The sequence below is a fragment of the Eretmochelys imbricata genome, chromosome 6, assembly GCF_965152235.1.
Source record: "Eretmochelys imbricata isolate rEreImb1 chromosome 6, rEreImb1.hap1, whole genome shotgun sequence".
Classification (NCBI taxonomy): Eukaryota; Metazoa; Chordata; order Testudines; family Cheloniidae; genus Eretmochelys; species Eretmochelys imbricata.
This window is the reverse complement of record NC_135577.1, coordinates 32,894,589-32,917,199: the sequence shown is the minus strand read 5'-3', so window position 1 is coordinate 32,917,199 and position 22,611 is coordinate 32,894,589. Positions and strand designations below refer to the sequence as shown.

Here is a 22,611-nt window from a genome sequence, read left to right as displayed (position 1 = left end):
CTGAAAAATACAATCTCTAGAGGAAATAGTCAGCTCTGAAACAGATGCATTATATTAAGCTGAGCTGCCAGCACCATCATGCACTGATTACACAGCCAGGCAACCTGCAAATATACCTAAAACAGTGAAAAAGTTCTAAACTATAGGGCAGATTCAGTCTCTCTCTGTTTCATGTCAAAAAACAAAACAAAAACCCACAAACATCCTAGATTTTAAGGGTATTTCCTTGATTTCTCTCCTCCTCATTAATGCTTTAAAGTACTAAATCACCAAATTTCAGACCAGTTGTAAGACAGCACCCTCTTGTGTAATGATATGTTAACTTTATAAATTTGGGGGTTGTATTTAGACTTTTTGTCATATGTATACACACATTCTTGCTTTTTTCCATACATCTGTGTAGCAAAACAGAATCATCATCTCTTGTCAGATATTGTTTCTAAAATATGCCACCGGCTTATAGCTGCTCCAGGTTCTTTCCTGAGTTTCACAAGCCAAGGCTCTAGAAGGCATTTACCTTCTGTAAGTATTTACTGTGTGGGAGTTATATAGTGTACACTGTTTCATGACCACCAGAACACGCTGCTATGCTCTGTGACGGGGCAAGGCCAGATGGCTATAGAAAAGTAGTGGGAGACAGATATATTAGCTCCAGGCTAAACAAATCCCTGGTACCAGGATAAGTGAAATGGCAGCTGCTCCAGGTCAATTAAGACACCTGGAGCCAATTAAGAACTTTCCAGAAGGCAGGGAGAATGCTAGGTTGATTGGGACACCTGAAGCCAATCAGGGGCTGGCTGAAACTAGTTAAAAGCCTCCCAGTTAGTCAAGTGGGTGTGCATGTCAGGAGATGAGGGAGGAAGTTGTGCTGTTGGAGAGACTGAGTAGTACACACCATAACAGGCACAAGGAAGGAGGCCCTGAGGTAAGGGTGAAGTGGAGCTTGAGGAAGTGGGGGCTGCTGTGGGGAAGTAGCCTGGGGAATTATATGTGTCATGTTTCTAAAAGGTCAGCTACCATAGCTGATACTATTAGGGTCCCTGGGCTGGAGCCTGGAGTAGAGGGCAGGCCCGGGCTCCCGCCTTTGCCACCTGCCCTCCCTCCCCGCCCCGGATTAATCACTGAGACTGGGAGACAACAGAGATGGTGCAAGGGAGGATAGCTTCTCCTTACCTCCTTCGCTGACTTATGATGAAAATGGCTCAGTAGACTGTGACCCTTGTCTCTAGAGAGAGATGGGTTACATGGAGAGTCACAGTGAGCCTCCGAGGCAAGCAAAATCTGCCAGGAAACGCGGGACCCACAAAGACAAGGACAGAGCTTTGTCACAGCTCCAATACTAGAGTTTTAAACAATGCTGAGTATCCACGTTCCAATACCTGCTTTGCTTAAATTTTACTTCAATTTAAAAAGTTGTATGTTGGGTGACTGGATCCTAAAGCATAGTGGTCTTCTTGATTTAGTAATTTCTCTATTGACAAGCAACAAAGGCTCTTGTAGGACACACCTAATTGAGATCTGGCAACCTATGACAAGGTTTGCGTGCCCATTAAAGCCCATCTTATATTTCCATACTAGTTAATCAGATTCATAGTCTCTTGCACCCCTTAGAACAGGAGTGGGCAAACTACGGCCCAGGGGATGCATCCAGCCCTTCAGACATTTTAATCTGACCCTCGAGTTCCTGCCGAGGAGCAGGATTGGGGGCTTGCCCCTCTCTGTATGTGCCGTGGCTCCCAGAAGCAGGAGCCGGACAGGGGACATGCTGCTATGTGTAGGGGCAGCCAGGGGGCTTTGCACACGAAAAGCTCACAAAAGCTTATGCTCAAATAAATGTATTAGTCTCTAAGGTGCCACAAGTCCTCCTTTTCAGTTTTCAAACTGTGGTCTATAGAATCTTTGCTGGTCACATGCTCCTAGCTCTCCTCATTTCCAGCTGCTAACTCACATTAAAACCAAAACAAAGCACATTTTATTTCTCCTTCTCCATACAAGCAATCGCTGTAGTTGTCACAAGAATGGTATTTGATTAGCAGTCACAGGGGAGGTGATCCACATAATTGTTAACGTGAGGAGAGATGGTCCACAAGACTCTCTCTCGAGATGTGATCCACCTCACAAAAAAGCTGGAGAACCCCTACTTTAGCCAAATCTCTATGATTGTAGTCTCAGACTCAAGAAACAGAAATTACATCTTCATATGCAGAATGGACCAAATGTGCGACAGTGAGAAGAATATATCTGCAAGAAATCAGTATCCACTTTTCAGGGTATATGAAACTATACTAGAGAGACGTATCATGAACCAAACATGGCCTGTACACTAGTTACTGGAAAAAAAACCCTGTAGCAAACCACAATGGGTTCTAGTAGCTGGAGGTAGAATACACATCAATGCACATCTGTCAAATATCCACGCAGCTCAGAAGAGCACCAAGGACACCTCCACATAGGACTCAGATTCCAATTCTACCACCAACTACTCCCTCTAAATTAATCAAGCTCATACCAAGGGATCTGTTAAACCAGAACAAAGTTACACTATTGAACTAAGGTTCCTCAAGAACACTACTCTTATGTACATGGTCCATGGCAGTGTGTTTTTAGAAGACAAACTTTGGCACCACTGTCTATTTCATGTTCTGTTTATTTTGGGGAACAATGAAAGTTGTGATACTTGCAAGAAAGGAAAAACCCAAAGGCACACCAACTTGTGCTGAACGTTTATTTTCATGCTCTTACACAAATGAAAAGCTTACAGCAAAATGTATTTCATGGCAGGTTAAATCCTATACTCCTTGCAGCACATTCACAAATGGCTCTGAGGAGCTCTGCACAGATAAGAATCTTCCACCAGGGTGTTCTATGGCTGTTTCTATAGCTTCAGGGTTACAGCTTACACCCGAAACAGGGTTTGGGCAATAAGGTGCTAGTAGTCACAGTTCAGGAGCCCCCCTTAGGTTTGGGGTCTGCAGCATACATAGGACGCAGTCTCCTTAAGCATGCTATACTAATCCTATCCCCTCAGGAGAGGTGAACACGTTTAACTGGATTCCCGGCTTTTCTTTGCTCACAAGATACGACTGTAAATGTTTTTCTAGTAATCAATTTATTGCCCTGAAACTATTGTTTTCATTAATGTGGGAGAAAAGTAGAATATTTTTCTGAATATGCACTATAAAAGACAATGGGTCATATTCTAATCCATTACATCAGTGTAAATCCAGCGTAACTCCACTACAGTCAATGGAGTTACTGTGGATTTTCACTTGTGTAGCCTGCACAAGATTTTCCAGAGTCCACTGGAAAGCATTTATTACATCAGAAATTCTAAGCAAAGCGCACTAACTTAAAGCATCAGACATGACAAGATGACGACTGACATATTTAAGACAAGTGATAACATGGACACCCCTCCAAAAGAAGGAGGGCGACCTAGAGCAGGGATCAGGAACCTTTTTTTCTATCCGGGACCACTGACCCAAAGAAAAAATCAGTTGCAGGTCACACACAGCCCCATGGGGGGAGGGAGAGGGCGCAAAGGCTCAGGGCTTCCCGCCACAGCGTGGTGAGCCAGCGCTCACAGCTCCAGCCCCATGTCGTGGGGGGCGGGGGGGAAAAGGTGTGGAAGCTCAGGGCTTCTCCTAGGCTCTGAGGTGGGGCCAGAAATGAGGGGCTCAGGGTTCGGGAGAGGGCTCCAGGCTGGGGTGGGGCTGGGGATGAGGGGTTTGGGGTGAAGGAAGGGGCTTCAGGCTGGGGCCAAGTTTGGAGTGTGGGGCGGGCTCAGGGCTGTGGGGTGGGATCTGGGAGGAAGTTAGGGTGTGGGAGGGGTCTCAGGACTGGGGTAGGGGGTTGAGGTGTGTGAGGGGGTGTGGGCTGCAGGCTCCAGGAGCCTCAGGGCAGGGGCTTGGGGTGCGGGCTGGGTGCAGGCTCTGGGAGGGAGTTAGGGTGCGGGATGGGGTTCTGAACTGGGGCAGGGAGTTCGGGGTGTGGGCTCCAGCCAGGTGGCACTTACCTCAGGCAGCTCCCAGTCAGCAGTGCAGTGGGGCTAAGGCAGGCTCCCTGCCTGCCCTGGCTCCACGCTGCTCGCAGAAGCAGCAGGCATGTCCGGCCCCTAGGCGGAGGCGCAGTCAGATGGCTCTGCGCAGTGTACACTGCCCACATCTATAGACACTTCCCCTGCAGCTCCCATTGGCCAGGGTTAACAGCAATGGGAGCTATGGAGGCAGCGCTCAGGGTGGGGGTAGCTCACAGAGCTTCCCTGATCACACCTTCGTCTAGGGGCCGCAGGGACATGCCAACCGCTTCCCAGAGCTGCGCAGAGCCAACTCGACTTTCAAAGGCCTGGCAAGCCTAGCTTCCCCCCACAGGTGGGCGAGCCAGTATTTGCACTGCAGCCCTGTGTAGGGCACTGAGGCTCAGGGCTTCTGGCCTATGGCACGGAGACTTGCTGCGGGCCAGATGAAATTAGGCATTGGGCCAGATCCATCCTGCAGGCTGTAGGTTCCCCACCCCAACCTAGAGAAACATTATTTAGAGCAATAAAGAAGCTAAATCCATCAACATGATGCTCTGAAACCTGAACAGAACAGCACAAGACCAAAATAAGTGGCAGAAACAGGTAGACACCCTATGCACCTGAGGGTGCAGGAGGATAAAGAAATGAAAACCGAATTCACAGGAAATCTATCATTAGGGCTGGACTGATTCTTAGGCACATGCCTTCCACTCCCTCTCTTGTGTCATGTCATGAGAGACATAGGAATGTAAGGTTTTGTTTAAAAGCAAAATGATGTTTTTAGTTCTCACAGTTGGTTGGTTTTTTGGTTTTTTTTTTGAAGAAGCAATTTGATAACTTGACAAGTGTAATCAATGCATTTTGCAAACAGCCTAAAACAACAGCTGATAGATGCAAGCTGTTCTAACCATCTTACCGGGGTGCTGACTTTGAAGCCCACTGGAGCAGAAGGTCTGTTCCACCCCAGGAGAGGAACTGGGGTGCAGGAGGGGTGGTGGGTGGATGACAGGGATTCTCACAGCCACTGCAGTTCATGCAGAGTTCTCCCTCTGGGTGAGTGGGAGCTGAAGATTGAACGAAAGTTTGGGAAGGAGGGAGGCTCAGGTTTCTCAAAAAGGAGCGGTGGGCTCCTCACCCACTCAGCAGACTGCTCCTGTGACTAGCCAATACCACTGTTGCCCAAGCAGGGGGCAAGGCCATGACAGGGGTGTACTTAGGGTCTTAAGTTACTTTAATATAGCTCTGCCATCTATAATATTATTGTATGCAAACATCAGCATAAGGATATGCTTATACCATCATTTGAATTTCCCCCCTAAACCTCTTCCATAATTTGTGTACCCACACAAACGCAGTGCAATTTATTGTTCAACTCATGATCACACACAATCTGAATCCTTCCTTGCTGATCTTATGAAGGTGGCTATGTGCACTGCATCCAGTTAAAACACTGCTTACGTTTCTACAGCTTAGTTCTAACACACCACTGCCCCTTTTTGGTATTCTGAGATGAGCAAAATATGCTACTAAAAAAGACTCATAACAGATCAAAAGAAACACCAAGATTTTCCTAATTCATTATTCTAATTTCTCTCAATCAGAATCAGCTTAAAGAACATGACTTAGTTTAAATTTCACCCATTGCTGGCAAGAGCTGGGATTTGACAATAGCAAATATTAGTGAAATATGCATTAGCTTTTAGTATTGAAGTTTTGCCAGTACCAGGTGATTAAATTACCAAAACCAATTGCATAAAAGATAGTCTCTGATTTAACTCTGAAGTTTAAGTTCCTTTAGAGACATCACAGTATTAGTTTAAGAGTCACATAGGTGCATATTTACAAACTTCAGGGCTATTCATTCACAATAAACATCGCAAGCAATGTAACTTTACTTTCTTGAAATATAAAAAGTAGTAATCAAATAATACTGAGTTTATCTGTAAATTAGAACAAAACCACCTGTCTTAGATTTGTTTATTGTACTGTGAAATAGTCAGCATACATTAGAGACAAAGTATACATGACTTCTAAGAAAAAGAGAAAAAAATAAATTGATGTTTTAAAGTTTTACTCGATATTGCTCAGAAGACTCTATAAATTATCCACTGGAAAGCATTCAGCACAAAAGCTCTGCTTCTACAATTACAGAACATGGAAGAATACAAGATGTTCTGAATCCAACAAGCCACATACCTAAAATTTAACTGTAAAAGCTCTGAAAAGATTAACTGTAAAGTTTATAAGCTTGTTTTCTTCTGAGACAGATTAATTTTATCTCCAAGACTTAGGGCCATTCCCTGTAAGGAAATAAAAAAAGGAAAGACGTTCACACCTTGGCTATTTCATAAAATTACTGTCATCTCAACGCCCCCACCCAAAAAAACCACAACACCACCTCTCCGTTACCAGTATTAACCTACAGTTCCATATATAAAATTCATGAAACTAATTCCATGGAAAAGAGAATATTTCTAATTCAACGACAACATTTTATTTATCTGTAGCTACAGTTCAGTACATAGTTTCCAAAAAGCATGAATAAGCTAGATTTGCGTATAATATCTTGCTGAAATAATGAACCAAAAATAGACTATATTTTTTGATATTAGAAAGCTGTACCACCACTCCAAAAGAGCAAGAGTCAAGAATTTTAACCCTTGATGTTGCACCATTTTAAAATGCGGTCAGTCCAGCAGTTACAAAGGTCAGTCCAAATGGCAGTAATTGAAATTAGGGCGTTGGAAAAGCTCAACACTAGCATAATACATACAAAATTAATACATTATAAATGCAGACACCATCTCTCAACATGCTGAGCCCCCAAAAATCTTTTCCACCTCCATAAAAAATATGAGCCCATAAACAGAATAATGTGTGTGTGTGTGTGTGTTTGTGTTTTAGAGTCTCAGTAAAATTAACAAAAATAAGGAAATTCAAAGTTCCAACTGCTACTCAATCAATAGTGAATTACTCCCTAGGTTAGACCAAGTTGCAGACTTAACTGAACATAGTGTCTTATGTAGGAGTTCCATTGACATTAACGGTTCCATTGTAAACATACTATCCACTTCTATTAAAACCATTTCAAAATTCTTCCAATAGCATCAAGTAAATGGTTCTTTTGAATCTGAAAGTCCTAAAGGAACACTTATGATAAGCTGTATAATATACTTCTAGTTATACATGAGTTTCTTCTTTATTCAAGGTTAAGTTTTATAAGGACCAAAAAATTCCCACAAAATCTCTTTTTTTGGGAAGTGAAAAAAGACAGTTACCTTTTCCGTAACTGGTGTTCTTCGAGATGTGTTGCTCATCTCTATTCCATGACAGATGCGCATGCTCGCCACGTGCACCGGTGCCAGAATTTTTTCTCCTAGCAGTACCCGTAGGGGAGCGCCCCTAGCGACCCGTGGAGTGGCGCCTCAATGGCATGGTATAAGGGGCGCTGTGCACTCCCCCCACCCTCAGTTCCTTCTTGCTGGACAACTCCGACAGAGGGGAAGGAGGGTGGGATGTGGAATAGACATGAGCAACACCATATTTAAGTAGGCTTTTTTTATATACACAGCAAATACATAGACTACCACAAGAATGGCCACACTGGGTCAGACCCAAGGCCCATCTAGCCGTGTATCCTGTCTTCTGACACCAGACAGTGCCAGATGCTTCTGGTGAAATGAATAGACAAGGGCAATTATTGAGTAATGCAACTATTATCGAGTCCCAGCTTCTGGCAATCAGAGGTTTAGGGACACCCAGAACATGAGGTTGCGTCCTTGACCATCTTAGATAATAATCACTGGTGGACCTGTCCTCCAGGAAATGATCTAATTCATAACTTTTTGCCTTCACAACACCCCCTGGTAACCAGTTCCACAGGTTGACAGTGCACTGTGTGAAGAAGTACTACCTTATGTTAGTTTTAAGCCCACTGCTTACTAATTTCATTGGCTGACGCTTGATTCATGTATTATGTGAAGGGATAAATAGCCCTTCCTAGTTCCTTTCTCCCACCATTCATGATTTCATAGACCTCTATCATATCCTTCCTTGGTTGTCTCTTTTCTAAGATCAACAGTCTCAGCCTTTTTAATCTATCCTCAGATGGAAGCTGTCCCATATCCCTAATGGTTTTTGTTGCCCTTCTGTATACCTTTTCCAATTCTAATATCTTTTTTGAGATGGGGTGGCCAGGACAGCATGCCATGCCATACTATGAATTTATATAGTGGCATTATGATACTGCCTGTCTTATTATAGATCCCTTTCTTAATGGTTCCTAACATTCTTATCCTTTTTTTTTTTTAAATAGGATCCTTTATTCCAACTTGAGATGAAAATTAAAATGGTTGTTTCAACACTTTGAGAAACAGTATGTCGGGCAGGTTGGTGGTACATTATGTTTTTTAATAACAAAAGAACATAAGACTGCAAATGGGATGTGTAAATACAGCAAAAATCTTGGACTATTATAATGCACTGCTGTATGAGGCACGTTAATTGTGTTTAAGGTACCCCGTTCCACCTAACTGTTGAAGTGCTCTCCCCTCCAAATAAAAAAAAATAAGTCAACAATCATGCTGTATAAGGGGAGTGGAGATGGACGCTTTTCATTCAGAAGAACCTAGTTTTAAAATTGAGACAGGGATTTTCTTCTTCACCTTGCCTGAAAGTTGCCAATCTAATTAAACAATACTAAAAATTAACCATAAACTACAATGCAAGCTCTGCAAATGTTTATAGAACTCAAATAAAAATTAGAGAGACAAAGCTTTAAAAAGAAACCATCATTACCTGACTCTTTGCACGAATTCGTATGTGGCCAGTGACGGGAGCATCTGGTCCAAGATGAATTGGCTTTTCAATGCTGACATTTGCAAGTGCATCTTCTCCAAATATGGAACGTGCATACAGATTGGCAGCCATAAAGCCACAGTAACCAGAAAGTGCCTAGAGAAAGAACACTTAAATTTAACTCTTACAAAAGGCTAATTGTCCTTTAACAGACACATTTTGATCCATATTAAGCACAACTCAGCAGGTTTTTATATTTAAAACCTATCCTTCTAAATACAGCATTTTGTAAGATACCTAAACTCCAGTTCTGAAGGAAACATTAATAGATCTTTCTAAAATGAAAACTGACAGAGATTTAATCAAGTCATTTAAACAAGACATAACTGGCATTTTCAGGCTCTGAGGTAATGCATAGCAAAAAGGCTTTAAGAAAGATTAATTCCTACTGAAAGGAAGGAAGTCTTGACCTATTGAAAAAAAATTGTGCTGACCATTCTGAAGCAGATACGTTAGCTGACATTTTATTAACTGCTTCTTGCTCAGCTAAAGCAAGAAACTATTTGAAAACGACCCAGTTAACATGAATTTCCTTTTAGCTTTCTTAGAGCATACATTTCTAAAGTGTATTAAATACTAAAGAATACTAACATCTTCCAGACTAAACAAACATCTATAAAATTGGTGGAGGTTTATAAATTTAGAAACTAGACCAGGTAAATAATCTAAAGAACACAAACTCCAAAAAGGGCACCGGAAAATACTATTCTATATAGGTTCCTACACTACGTTCAACATCATCAGTATCTGAGTGCCTTCCAGTAGTGAATTAAGCAACTGGACTACACATCTGTTGTGTAATGTTTGTTTTCTCATCCTCTCTCTAGAGGGACAAGTGTGTGTAGGAGTGAGTCTGTTTGTTAATTTTTTAAATATATAAATATATCTGATGAGAGTTCTCAGAAATTTATCCTATGCAACGTGTCTTGCAAAGTTAGAATAACTCTACATTATTCAAATAGTGCAATCAGTGCCCAAGAAGAATTCAAGAAGGGAGAAAAAAATGCTATATTTTGGAATCCAAGTCTATTTATACTTGGACAGTAATTTTACCCCAGTTTAAAAAGTGCTTGAAGAATTTTCAGCAAGTATCTTACCTTCTCTGGGGTAAGGCATTTCATGTTGGTTGATTTTAGTATGTGCTGTAAGTATTCATTTAGATCAATGATGTTTGTATTAACTGTAACCTTCAAGAAAAAGAACAAGGTGTGATCATTTTCATCAGCTTCTCTGACATGTTTTAAATAATTTTTCTTCTAGGACTATAAAAAAGAAAGCGTCACTGTCATTTATCCTGTAGTAGCATACTGTACTTGTTGATGGCTTTAAGTCCTTTTATATTGGAGAATCTTACATAAAGGTTTCATCTTCCACCATCCAGGGGTTAAACAGGAATGGCCTCTTACTTTCTACCACATATTTAAAAATTAGTCAGAATAAGTGTACATCGTACTTTGCTAAACATGTGGAAAGAGTCCATATCTTGAATGGTTGCTTCAAGTCTAGTTACAGGCTAAATGTGTACATTTGAATTACCACACCAGAACAAGTCAAAGATACATGTAGTCCAGTAGCTTTTCTCTGACTGACCAACGCTAGAGGTTACTTTGCCCTTCAATGAAATACAGCCACCCCTTGAAAAAAGCAGCCATTCAATAGTGTACTATGATACTGTTCAACACTGTACAATGATACTGAGACGGTTTAGGACAAAGTGAAGAGGAGTATTGTATCCAGCTGAAATTGCTAGAGAAATGTAGGTAGGATGATCGTAATTAGAGCAAAAATTTGGAAAAGACACAAAAACTTAATATTCTTAAAGTGGCACTGGAACTTCAATGACTACAAGTGGTAAGGACCTGTTTTATATGTCTGAGAGGCAAGATAGGCTTTAGGTGTTTACTTTAAACTCCTTGGGAGAAGGGGTTTACTATGCTAATTGGCCAACAGAAGCCTGGGTCAGGTAGAACTGCACAGAGGTCAAGTTACTGCAAGAAAGGTTGTGTGGGGCAGTGAGAGTGAGGGTGCATGAATGCGTGTGCATGCATTTTTCCTTTTTTCATTGCTAGAAGCTTTCCCATACCAGAATCAAACTGCCTTTGCTAGATCTCATATCTTGTAGATCCAGGATTACTCGAGACTCAAGACCCAGGGAAGGAACTCTCAGACAAACTGGATGATGAAGTCAAGGGGAGCGAGGAAGGGAAAGGACACAAGTACGGAGGGCTCTACGGCCTCAATATTCCAGGAAGCGCACCACACAGCCTCCTCTCAAGGATCTTTTTATGATGGCTGCCCTAGTACATCAAAGCTTACACAAAAAAATATGACCTTGGATCAAACCTTGCCAAAAGATCCACGTACTTGCTGAAAAGCAGTGCCCAAGGAGAAGGGTGCAGCTGGCACAACAGCCAAATACAGAAACCAATCGCTTTGAAGTTGCTCTTGGGCCAGCTCAGCCACTGCCTGTGCTAACAGAAGAGGGCTAAAGATCTACCATTTGCCTAGGGGAGTTCCCAGCCCCAGTGTTTAGACTCTTATTACCAGACAGAAGAAATTTAGAGGGAGTAGGGGGAAAAGAAAAAAACTGGGGAAAAAGATCTGCCTGAAAAGTATGTGAGCATTCATTTTAGTTGGGTACAATTGTAATTTGCTGTATTACAGACTGGGATTGTACAGATTTTTTCTATGTAATGACCCTAATGAGTTGCCCAATTTGATGTGCATATCACATGCAAATTAATTCCACTCTTTTGACAGGGTTACTGGCCTGTTGGATAGCAGTAAACAGGATATATTTTGATCTAAGCAAGGCTTTTGATACAGTCCCACATGATATTCCCACAAGCAAACTATGGAAATACATTCAAGATTAAATTATTATAAAATGGTTGGAAGATGTTTCTCAAAAAGTAGTTATTCATGATTTGCTGTCAAATTGGGAGGGCAAGTCTATGTGGTCCTGCAGGGCCAGTCCTGGGTCCAGTACTATTCAATATTTTCATTAATAATTTGGATAACGGAGTGGAGAATAGCCTTATAAAATAGGCAGGGAGGGGTTCTAAGTTTGGGGCCGGGGGTGGACAGGGGTGGACGGGGGTGGAGGGGTTAAAAGCACTTTGGAGGACAGCATTAGAATTCAAACCTGCCTCAAAAAATGGGAGAATTGGTCTGAAACCAACAAGACAAAATTCAATAAACAAGTGCAAAGTACGTCATTTAGGAAGGAAAAAATCAAATGCACAACTACAAAATGGGGAATAACTGACGAGGAAGCAATACTGTGAAAAAGGATCTGGGGCAGATTACAAATTGAATACGAGTCAACAGTGTGATGCCGCCGCAAAATAGGCTCATATTCTCGGGCACATTAACAGGAGTGTCATATGTAAGACAAGGGAGGTAACTGTCCCACTCCACTCGGCGATGGTGAAGCCTTACCTAGAGTATGACACCCAATTCTGGGCACCACACTTTAGGAAAGATGTGATCAAACAGAGGACAGCAACAAAAATGATAAAAGGTTTAGAAAACTTGACCTATAAGGAAAAGTTAAACAAACTGGGCATATTTCATCTTGAGGCAAGAAGACTGTGGGGAGACCTGACAGTCTTCAAATATGTTAAGGGCTGCTATAAAAAGGATTGTAATCTATTATTCTCCATGTCCACAGAAGGTAGAACAACAAGTTATGAGCTTAATCTACAACAAGGGAGATTTAAGTTAGATATTAAGAAAACTTTCTTACTATAACTGTACTTAAGCCCTGAAATAGGGTTCCAGGTGAGGTTGTGGAAACCACATCACTGGAGGTTTTAAGAACTGGTTGGACAAACACCTATCATGGATGGTCTGGATTTCCTTGTTCCTGGCTCAGCATAGATGCCTGGACTTGATAACTTCTTGAGATCCCTTCCAGCCCTATGTTTCTATGATTCTCTGAAACCTGAAATACGCTGAGCTTGTAAAGATTTCTGCCATGTCCACAAAAATACGTGACAGGCTTCATACACTATATTGCACCATCTCTGAGCCAATTTTTGCAACTGCAATTGAGTCTCCCTTGGATTGGAGGTAAAGCTCTACATGCGCCTCAGACATAAAGCAAGGCCTGGCTTCAGTAAACAAGTGACAGGAAACCAACAGAAGAATGAGACTTTTAAAACCAATGATCTACATATTTTACAGCTTAGAGACTTCCTTTCAAATCCTGGAGCAGCTTTTCAAATGATGAAGTTTGGCAGAAGACAACAGTACACTAACTTATATAGGGCAAGCTATCTGCAGAATGGAAACAGCTGCAACCTTCTAGTTTTAAAATGAAGCTTGGGTTAAGTAAAAATAACCAATATGTTACAGAAGCACCTACAGTAACAGAAATCATTTTTCACTGATGGTTTTAGTTGCAAAACTGTTGAGGTAAGGTACGAGTGTAAAGCTAGGCAAACAGATCACCACCAAAAGAACTAACTTTGTTTTCCCATTCAAATTCTGCCCACATCTGGCGGAACTCTGCATCAGTACAAGAAGCAGGCTGGATGTAATCCATGATGTCAATATGAATATCACTGAGGACAACACAGTTTCTGTCACTGGCTGCTCCAGATACATCATACACTACAAACAAACAACAAACCACAGGTTTACAAATTGAAAGTGGCTACAGAATTGTCAACACAAAATAAGCATTCAAGTGCGATCTGTCAGTATAACCAACACATGCAGAGTGTTAATCTCTGTCCTCTTCTAGTGGCTGGATCCCAGATGTTTCAAAATCTCCTACACCTTTTGAACTAACAGGTGTGGGTCTTTTAGCTCAGGCAGAAGAGGCTCATGCTTTTAGATCCAAAGAGTCTTAGGCTCAATCCCCACTACTGACCACCCACAGACATTGCGTTACACCAGCATGCTTTTTAAAAAATAGCATATATAAAAATATTACATTCATAATTTTTTTTAAATCCAGCAATAAAACGTTCCTATCTTGTAGAACACATTTCACTTATCTGTCAGCATTAAATGCTTTTTAAAACAATTCTACTTTTCTACAGAAAGTTCAGTATTCTAAATTTTTTAAGGTGGCACACAGAATTGTCTACTTACCAATATTACCAAAAATGATACCATTTTCTGTTGAGGCTACTTTGACATTAGCCTTAATGTTTGCAAAATCATGAGGAGCAAGCGTCAAAGGAGACGGTTTTTCCACTAATTTCAAGTCACCTGTTTAAAAAAAATTTGAAAGAAAAGTTTACGAACAGACAGAAGATAAAGTCCAATTAAAATTTGTTTCAGGACACAGCAGATTACCATTTCTGATCTGAATTCTAAAATCTTACCAAAATTGCCATAAAGTCAATAAATTGTAAACACATTGAACCAACATATTTGACAGCTGAAGCACTAATGAAATTGACATATTAAATGTAAAAGTTAATTAAAACATTAATGGCCTGATTCAAAGCCCACTGAAGTCAAATGACGGTGGACTTTGGCCACTGGGCAGGGAGGGTGGCCTCGGGCATAGGCACAGGTTAACTTCTATTTTTGGGAGTGGGCAGGGCCCACCAGGGCTTGGGCCAGCACTGCATGGCGGGGCCTGGGTAGGGAGCACCACCTCCACCCCCTGACTCACCTCAGCAGGCCACCCAGCCTGTCTGAGTGGGTGGGTGCACAACCAAATGTAACTCAAAGAGGGGGGAGCTCAGCTCAAAAAGTTTGAAACTGTGCACGGAGGGGCTAACTAGGGACTGTGTGCAAGCAGGGGTATAGCTCAGCGTGCAGGCAGAGGTGTAGCTCAGGGTGCATGAAGAGGGGCAGATATGGGCTGTTTGCTGGGAGGGCCTTCGCCTTCGGTCACTGCTCCCCGAGGGCTCTGCCAGCCATGGAGCTGGATCAACCGACTAGGTGGCTCTTACTGGCCGCATGAGCAGTCAGAGGAGGCTGGGAGCTGAGGAGCAGCTGCAGCCTCAGTAACCAGCAGGAGGAGGAGATGGGGGAGTGCCGTGGTTGCCTGCTCCATGGCACAAGCCAGACTTTGCTTCTTGACTCTGACCTGGCCAGGTGGTGGGACAGGAGGAGGAAGTGGGGAGGTGTGGAGCTGCCCCCAACGCTGTCCATGGGCTTGGAGCTTCTGCCCCGCAAGGTATCAGGGCTCGCGGAGCCCAAGTTGGGAACCACTGGTCTATAATATCAATATTGTATCAATATTCAATTGTATAAAACTGATGTGAAGGAAAATAAAGACAGAAAAAACTGCAGCCTCCATGTGATACACTGCAGCCTCCATGTGAAATTCAAGTCATGTGCCTATTCTGATATTTCTTTCAAATTTTAGTCTGAATTTCGTGCTTATGAAAGGTGATGGAACTGTCTAGGTCCCTTATTCATCCACAGAGCAGATAAAACGTGCAACAGCAGTCCAAGTTTCCCCACACTGCCTTAACCCTGACTGCGAAGCAAGCACAGAAAGAAGGCTGCCCAGAAGTTGGTTATAGTTCCCCAATTCTCTGTTCCAGTTCTGGCCCAGGGGCAAGGTAAAGCAGCCTTGGGGCTGCTCTATCATGCATCTGTGGTCAACATTCCCTAAGGGAACCCTATCAGCTGAGCAGAGCTGTAGCACGATGCTCTTCAGCCACTCCTCCTACCCATCTAGACACATTCCTGACCGCTCTCTGTACTTGGAGCTGGGAGGGAAAAGGGTTCAGGAGCCAGCTAGACTGGCTTTATGTATGCTCACTGGGGACTCCCCCATGCAGACAATGTTAGGCTGGATTCAGTGTCCTTAGCACCCTGGGAGCACCGCAAACAGAACGGGGCAGATCAGAGGAAGTGCTAATGTTTCTAGAGGGAAAAAACTAAATAAAAAATTAAGCTATTTTTCTAACTGAAGTGTGACAAAAGTAAGTGTGAAACCAGATACAGAAATATTTTGTGTAGAGGTACATGATCACATTATCAGTACCAGCAGAAAAAAGTTCACTTGGTCCATGAAAAATCAATTCTTTAAAGGCATTTTAAAATACCTTTTAAGATTGTAAGTAGTCAGTTTTATTAAACAATTCTTTAGGCATTTATAATATGAGATGCAACTTCTTGTACTTCAACAATGTCCACTGCTTAATTTCAGACCTAATTATATCAACAAATATTCTTGTTGCACTAGATTATTCCTTACCTAGTGTGGCTAGTTCTAATGTGCAGTTCTGCAAAGTATCACTGGTCTGGTTTACTACAAGCACATCCAATACAATATCATACTGGTTGACATGAACATATGCTTCTGCATAGACAGGATCTGAGAAACCTGTCAACTGAGTAACCTGTCAAGGAAAGAAAATTAACACAAATTATTGAAGTATCTTTCCCCATTCTCAGTTTAAAATGTTGAACATGGTCACACAAGTATAGAGATGGAACAGAAACAATATAAAAAGAGAAAAATATTGAGTAAGACAGATGAGAGTGGTAGTCTAAGACAAAACTGAAGATTAAACAAGAGATCTGTACAAAGAAGAGCTTTAGTTTTGTACTATTAGCTTATTATTTTTGTATTTAAACCCCTGCCCACCCCTGAAAAAACTAACTCTTCATCCTATCAACAGAAGCTTGGTCAACAAACTGATTAATGATTTTTTTTAAAGTAATCAATTTAAGAACCACTAAAAGTTCATAAATTTCACTGTTAAGAGAGGGTCTTCAGGTATGAAAAGATTAACTAAATAGGCAACAGACACCCCACCCCCACCATATGCATACACTTGATTTTGTTAAATGTAAGTTAAAGTTCAGAATACATATCAGACCCTTAAGGATTTAAAAAAAAACCTCTAAACCATAGAATCCCTGCCCTTCCAACTTACAATAATGTTAGTTATTTTGTAAAAAAGCAAACATTAGAAACCCAGGAAATGCTAAGTTATGATTAAACTGAACGAAAACCAAATATTGGAAAGTCGTTTTCTCTGGGAATTTTCTTAGGTTTTTTGTTCATTTTTGATTTTTTAAAGATATTTCTGCTTCCTAGTCCCCAGAGTGGGTAGCGAAGTAGGGGTTCTTTCCCTTGAACCCTCCTGAATGGCTTCTGGGGACTAGAAGGCAGGAAACTGAAGCAAAAAAATACTGCATGGAGCCAAAAGAGCCTCAGGATACGGGGAGGAAGGAACAGGTTCTTCACCCCATGGCACTCCCTGTCGTCATCCTCCCACCACTCTAATAAACCTTACTTGGCTCTTGAGCCATCCAACAAACATTGCACCACCTCACCGCCTCCTGGTTTCCCTTCTCCAATTCCCACCTTCCCCACCCTATGGGGTCAAGAGAGCATCACGAACCACAGGGACAAAAGGATTCATTACCTCTCAGGACCCCACGCCTTCCTCTCCAACAAGGAAACCTAACTGAACTTTTCAGATATGATGAGCTTAATTAGGTTCCTTAGCCCCCACAAACCCAACTGTCAACGTTTGACACTAGGTGTGAGTAATACCCTTACAGAAATAAGATACTGAATTATACATTACCTTGTTGAGTTTGGATGCCAAGGGATCAGCAGCTTCTTTTCTTTGCGTGGTCCCCATTGCTGCCAGAAGGCTCAGCTGAAATTGGTCTTCCTTTGAGTTCATTTCATTTTTAGCAGTAAGCTGCATGAAGGAAATGGGGTCATCTGGCTGAATTGTCACATTCCTCTTCTCTGACTCTTTCTGTGGTAAGAAAGCAAAATATTAATTCTATCTTCTAACGTACACTGAAGTATTGAACTTTATGCAGCTCCTGGAGTATTCCTAGATGTGAGCTTTCTTCAAAATTCAAGCACCCAAAAGTTTAAGATTACACAATGAAATTTACAATATCTCACCTTCTGAGAAAGTTTCTCCTCTTCTAGTTTAGCTGACAGCATATGAGAAAGGGACTGTCTGCATTCCTTGTTGAAAATATCATTCATTAGAGGAGAACACTCTGACAAAACCTTCAGACATAGGGAGATACGATCCACATCATCATCTGTAATTGGCTTCTTGGGAAGAGAGGACTTACCCAAATGGAGAATAGTGGCCATTAGCAACATAGCCTCAGCAATAAAAGACTAAAGGTGGAAAGGAGAGAGGAAAGGGGTTATTAAATCTTACATAGCCTTAAAAGTGTAGAAATATTTAAATTTGTATTCACCTTCAAGTTTAAAATATGGTTAAAAATTAAAACGATATCCCAATAGGTAAGATGATTTGTGTCAGCGACTCGTTGCTTAGATCCCAAGAGACCTGCCAGTCATACGAGTTGGAAAGTAGTAAGAAATGTTTAGTTGAGGTTGATGTTGCTTTGATTCCCAACTGATTTAGTTGGGGTTGGTCCTGCTTTGAGAGCAGGGGGTTGGAATAGATGACCTCCTGAGGTCTCTTCCAACCCTAATCTTCTATGATTCTATTTGGGACTAGATTAATTATTATCTATCAAAAACTCAAGGAATTTAGGCATTTCGTTTTTGGGCCTCTCTCAAAAGCTTATGATCAGATCTGTAAGAACTGCCAGAGGAAATATGACTTACATTTTGTTTCTTCTTTTCCTGAACAAGAGCCATATAGCGTAGAGCAATCTTAGTCAAAGTTGTGGCAAGGGAAGCAGCAACAAAGAAATCCCCATCCAGCAAAAATCCTCGTAATGGAGGTCTGCAAAGAAAGTCAATCATGAGGGGTTGGTTTTGGAAGACAATGTCTCCATCCTCCTTTTTTCCATACTTTACTTTAGCTCTCATATTATGAGATCAGTGTTGTACAGACGGTTTGGAAGGTCTCAACAGACTCAGTGAAGTTTTACATACACTGGCAGTGAGACGGGAAGTGGAAAGAATAAAGGATAACTTTTACTTTTATCATCAAAGGATCTCACAGCTCTATACCAGTATGAGCTACCTAAGCCACAAAATAACTGTGAAGTAGATAAGAGTAATCTTTTCATCCACCAGTGAGATAGAACATGCAACTGTTTAGCAGAGCACAGGAACATTAAGCAGTAATTTAGGTAACAAGTGACAAACACCATACACAATTAAAATCGATGGGGAAATTTAGGTAGACAGAATGTAATTTACCCAAATCGGAATTTGGACAGTACATCAGAGTTAACAAAGTAATTTTACAAGAAATGCCATGTGTTGACTAAAGATCATAAGTGGTCAAAGTATTATCTGGAAGATAATGGCCTTCAGTAGGGCAATGATCTTTACCATAAAGCTCAGGTATTAATTCAGCACCAAACAGAGGGAGAAACTAAAACAGAAAAGGAAAGAATAGTAAGACTCACGGATAAAATCATGGAGAAAAATGGAAGAAACAAAGAAAGAGAAAGAGAAGACAGAAAGTGGAAAATATAATAGAAGAAAAAACTCTCAGATTTCCACTGCCAGTCCACATCATAAAGCTACAGACCAACCCAAGATTAAAAGAAAATATTAAACTAGATCAGTCTATCACAGAAAAATGGATTCCAGAAAAATACACTGTTTTCTGGAAAAGTGGAAACAACTAGAAAATGGGGCTGTTGCTGCTACAGTACCACATTTTGGACAAGTACCAATCCACCCTGGTTTTGTGTGCACACGTAAGAACTAAAGGGGTGATAGACACAAGTTTGCTATTGGAGATTGACATAAGTAAGAAGGATATTGAGGGGCAATAAAGCAAATGAATGTTTCAAAACACACACCAAAACCCTCTCCTAGGAAGAAATGTTTAGCGAAAGAACACGTTCAGAAGTTCCTTTTCAGACGGAAAAGAATTCTGGAAAGGCTTTAGAGTTCTAACCATTTTTAATGTAGCTACCACTAGTAAAATATAAAATGCCTAGTTACCTATCTTCTTCCTTTTTGGCAGGTCGGGAACTACTGAGGGCACTCTGTGTAGCATAGGTGCCCATCTCCGTCACCAATTTTTGAGTTGGACCCACAGTCACCTCCTCTTCTGGTTTCAGTTCACCAGCTTCCTTCTTTATTTCAGATTCCACTATTGGGATCTGACAATGAACAGGAGACATTAAATATATGCTAAATTAACAAAGAATTCAGTAAAGAATTTGAATATAAAGACAATCTTTTTGTTTTAAGGAAAGCAGCCTTTTTTTCATACAAGTGTTGTCACTTTCCTCAGATTCTCCACCTTTTAAACAGGGAAAGGTCAATTACAGCATAATAATTTGGACAATTTTTCTAAATTTCTTCTTGAAGGGGGTGTTAATATACCCAGGAGTTCATCCCAAAACAGGAATAAGCCTTGCCCCCACTATACTGTCTTGGATGCCTTTTACAAATTAAAACCTCATGTACTCCCCATTTGTAAGCAGACACACACTAGTCAAGTTGTACCCTATAATTTCAAATTTGTCGTATTCTTTCCCAATAAGGATTCTTGTTTCCTGTTCTGACAATGAGATCATCAGATATTGCTTCCTCGGAGTATACGATGATGGTTTACGAGTTTATCAGAAGTAAATATTGATGCATGAGGTCATCAATAATTTTTGCTCTAGAGTAAGACTACACATGACAGAGCCTGCAAAAGTCTAGAAGTTCAAAATACTATTGCATCTTATATGTCTTTTTAAATCTTCTCTTGAAACACACATTACATATAAAAATAAAAGCAGAAAGTTTTTTAGACAATACACACATACCTCTCCCAGCGACCTGCGGACTTCTGTCATTACACTTTGTATATCTTCCTTTGTGCTGCAATATTCTCCAAGGATCCACAAAGCTCCCCTGTAAATCCTGAGGTAAGAAACATCATTAAGGCATGTTTTCAAGCACTGCTGAAACTAGCACGATGGGTAATGATTTTTCCATTGTGCTCTAATGCACAATGGGGAAGTGCTACACTGAACAGCTTCATGGGGCTATGAGTTACAGCATGAAGAAAAGAAAACACATTGTGCTTACAGTACGCAACAAGCTAAAAAATATATAATGTGACTGGTCAAGACAATCAGCTTTTTGGCACTGCTATCCTATCCCATTGTATAATAACAAACTCAATAGTCAAATTAAAATAACTATACAAGTAGAGTTTTCTGCTAAGGATTTATTCCCAGTTACATTCATCTTAACATCTGTAAATTCAATTCCAGCACTTTACAAATGCTTAGCTGAACCGCGATGTTATTATGAGGTCAGTTGTGATGTTTCTAATAAACCATACACATTGAAATTGGGTCAGATTTTATCAGGTCAATAAGGAAAAATATATTCTAGGAAGATTTCAATCAAAACAGGTATTGTGGATGAACAATCCCCAGTTGTTCAATTTAGTCCATCTCCTGCCCAATAGGAAGTTACAATTTGATCTGGATTGTAATGAAGTTATGATTCAGATGTGCATTGGGTATCACAATAATAAAAGTGGTATAATGTCATAGAAAAAAACGTGATTACTTCTGCTATGACTGAAGCTCTGCTGGTCCATAGGAATACTAAATTTTTAGTGCCCTGCAAAGGAAGCGTGGACTCCTTGCAGCCACCACTTATTTCATATTCTGCTATGTGGATTGGAATTCTTTTACAGGGAGTTCTCTGGTAACTTACAATAAGCAATTTCTAGTTACCTTCAAATGCATTTAAAATCATGTTGTGGTCATCCCTTGGCAACACTAGGTTATTTTAACAGACACAACATTTTAGATTTAGCCTTCATTATCAATTCTGCCGTCTAGTAAATGCAAAGCAAACAACTAACAACTGCATCATAAAAATGAGATTTATTAAGTCAATGTTCCTCACTCAATGAGATATGAATTCATTATGTTTTTCATAAAAATTTGGAGGGAAAGAAATTCCCCAGAAATAATTTCCTGGCAAATATAAATTCAATTTAAATAGGGATGACTCTACTCTGAAGTTTGCTCAAAATAAAATTCTCTCATCTAATTTCTCCTTTCAAACAGTTTCAAAGTGCATGAAAATTCTTAAATTTAGTTAAAGTGCAGTGTACTCTTTAAAAATATTTTAAACCTACTTGACAGTTTTAATGGCATGAAAGACTTCCAGCATCTTCTCAACAATAAGTAGTCTGAGATTATCAAACCGCTGAATTGCTTCACGCACAAATTCCAAGACATCAGCAGCTGCAGCTTCATTATTATCACTTAGGAACTCCATCAACTAGGATAAACAGGAGTGAACATGAGCTCAAACAGCACAGTTACATAACTTTAAATGGTCACAAGCTTTACAAGAACTATTACAGCACCCAGTGCTGAACAGCAACAGAAGGAACAAGGACAAGAAACAGAAGGGAATATAGTATTTTGCATGTCATTTGCAAACGGATGTCAAACTGATTTAAGGATGAGGTACCCTAAAGTTCTCTCTACTAATTCAGAAGAATAAAGAGTACGAACTATATATCTTTTATATTCATTCCCAGAGATCAAAGTATTCATGCTTTCATACTTTATTCAAACAAAACTTGTGCATTCCAATAAATAAGCACCTTGAAACATTTTTTCTATTTGCATGGGTTACTGTATACCGATAAAAAAAATAAAAAATTGCAGTTCGCGTTCATCAAGAACAGTAAAATGTTTTGGGTTTTTTTGGTGGTTTTTGTTTTGTTTTATTTTTTGCAAAAAATAAAACGTATAGAAGATGGGTAACCTGCAAATAACAAAGAAGCCCTAAACTTTTTAGGGTAATAAAAGTATAATTTACAATAGCACCATTACAAAGAAGATATTAAAAGGTAAGATCT

The 22,611-nt window shown here is 40.6% G+C and overlaps 2 protein-coding genes across 3 annotated transcripts in view; both read right to left on the bottom strand.

The window, feature by feature from the left end:
* The window catches only part of LOC144265614 (uncharacterized), a 41,707-nt gene extending 35,885 nt beyond the window's left edge, over positions 1 to 5,822 (bottom strand). The window contains exon 1 of the mRNA XM_077818380.1: positions 4,935 to 5,822. Within this exon, the coding sequence (XP_077674506.1) occupies positions 4,935 to 5,053 (119 nt within the window). The 5' untranslated portion in view covers positions 5,054 to 5,822. The remainder of the gene's footprint in view (positions 1 to 4,934) is intronic.
* A 143-nt stretch (positions 5,823 to 5,965) lies between these two features.
* COPB1 (coat protein complex I subunit beta 1) overlaps positions 5,966 to 22,611 on the bottom strand; it is a 35,263-nt gene continuing 18,617 nt past the window's right edge. For both annotated transcript variants that reach the window (XM_077818378.1, XM_077818379.1), the window contains exons 11-22: positions 21,877 to 22,022; positions 20,540 to 20,636; positions 19,722 to 19,882; positions 18,420 to 18,540; positions 17,733 to 17,960; positions 17,398 to 17,577; positions 16,053 to 16,197; positions 13,979 to 14,098; positions 13,347 to 13,492; positions 9,973 to 10,062; positions 8,816 to 8,971; positions 5,966 to 6,318 (exon numbers count right to left, since the gene is read on the bottom strand). In XM_077818378.1, coding sequence (XP_077674504.1) covers positions 6,259 to 6,318; positions 8,816 to 8,971; positions 9,973 to 10,062; positions 13,347 to 13,492; positions 13,979 to 14,098; positions 16,053 to 16,197; positions 17,398 to 17,577; positions 17,733 to 17,960; positions 18,420 to 18,540; positions 19,722 to 19,882; positions 20,540 to 20,636; positions 21,877 to 22,022 — 1,650 coding nt within the window. In that variant the 3' untranslated portion in view covers positions 5,966 to 6,258. The remainder of the gene's footprint in view (positions 6,319 to 8,815; positions 8,972 to 9,972; positions 10,063 to 13,346; positions 13,493 to 13,978; positions 14,099 to 16,052; positions 16,198 to 17,397; positions 17,578 to 17,732; positions 17,961 to 18,419; positions 18,541 to 19,721; positions 19,883 to 20,539; positions 20,637 to 21,876; positions 22,023 to 22,611) is intronic.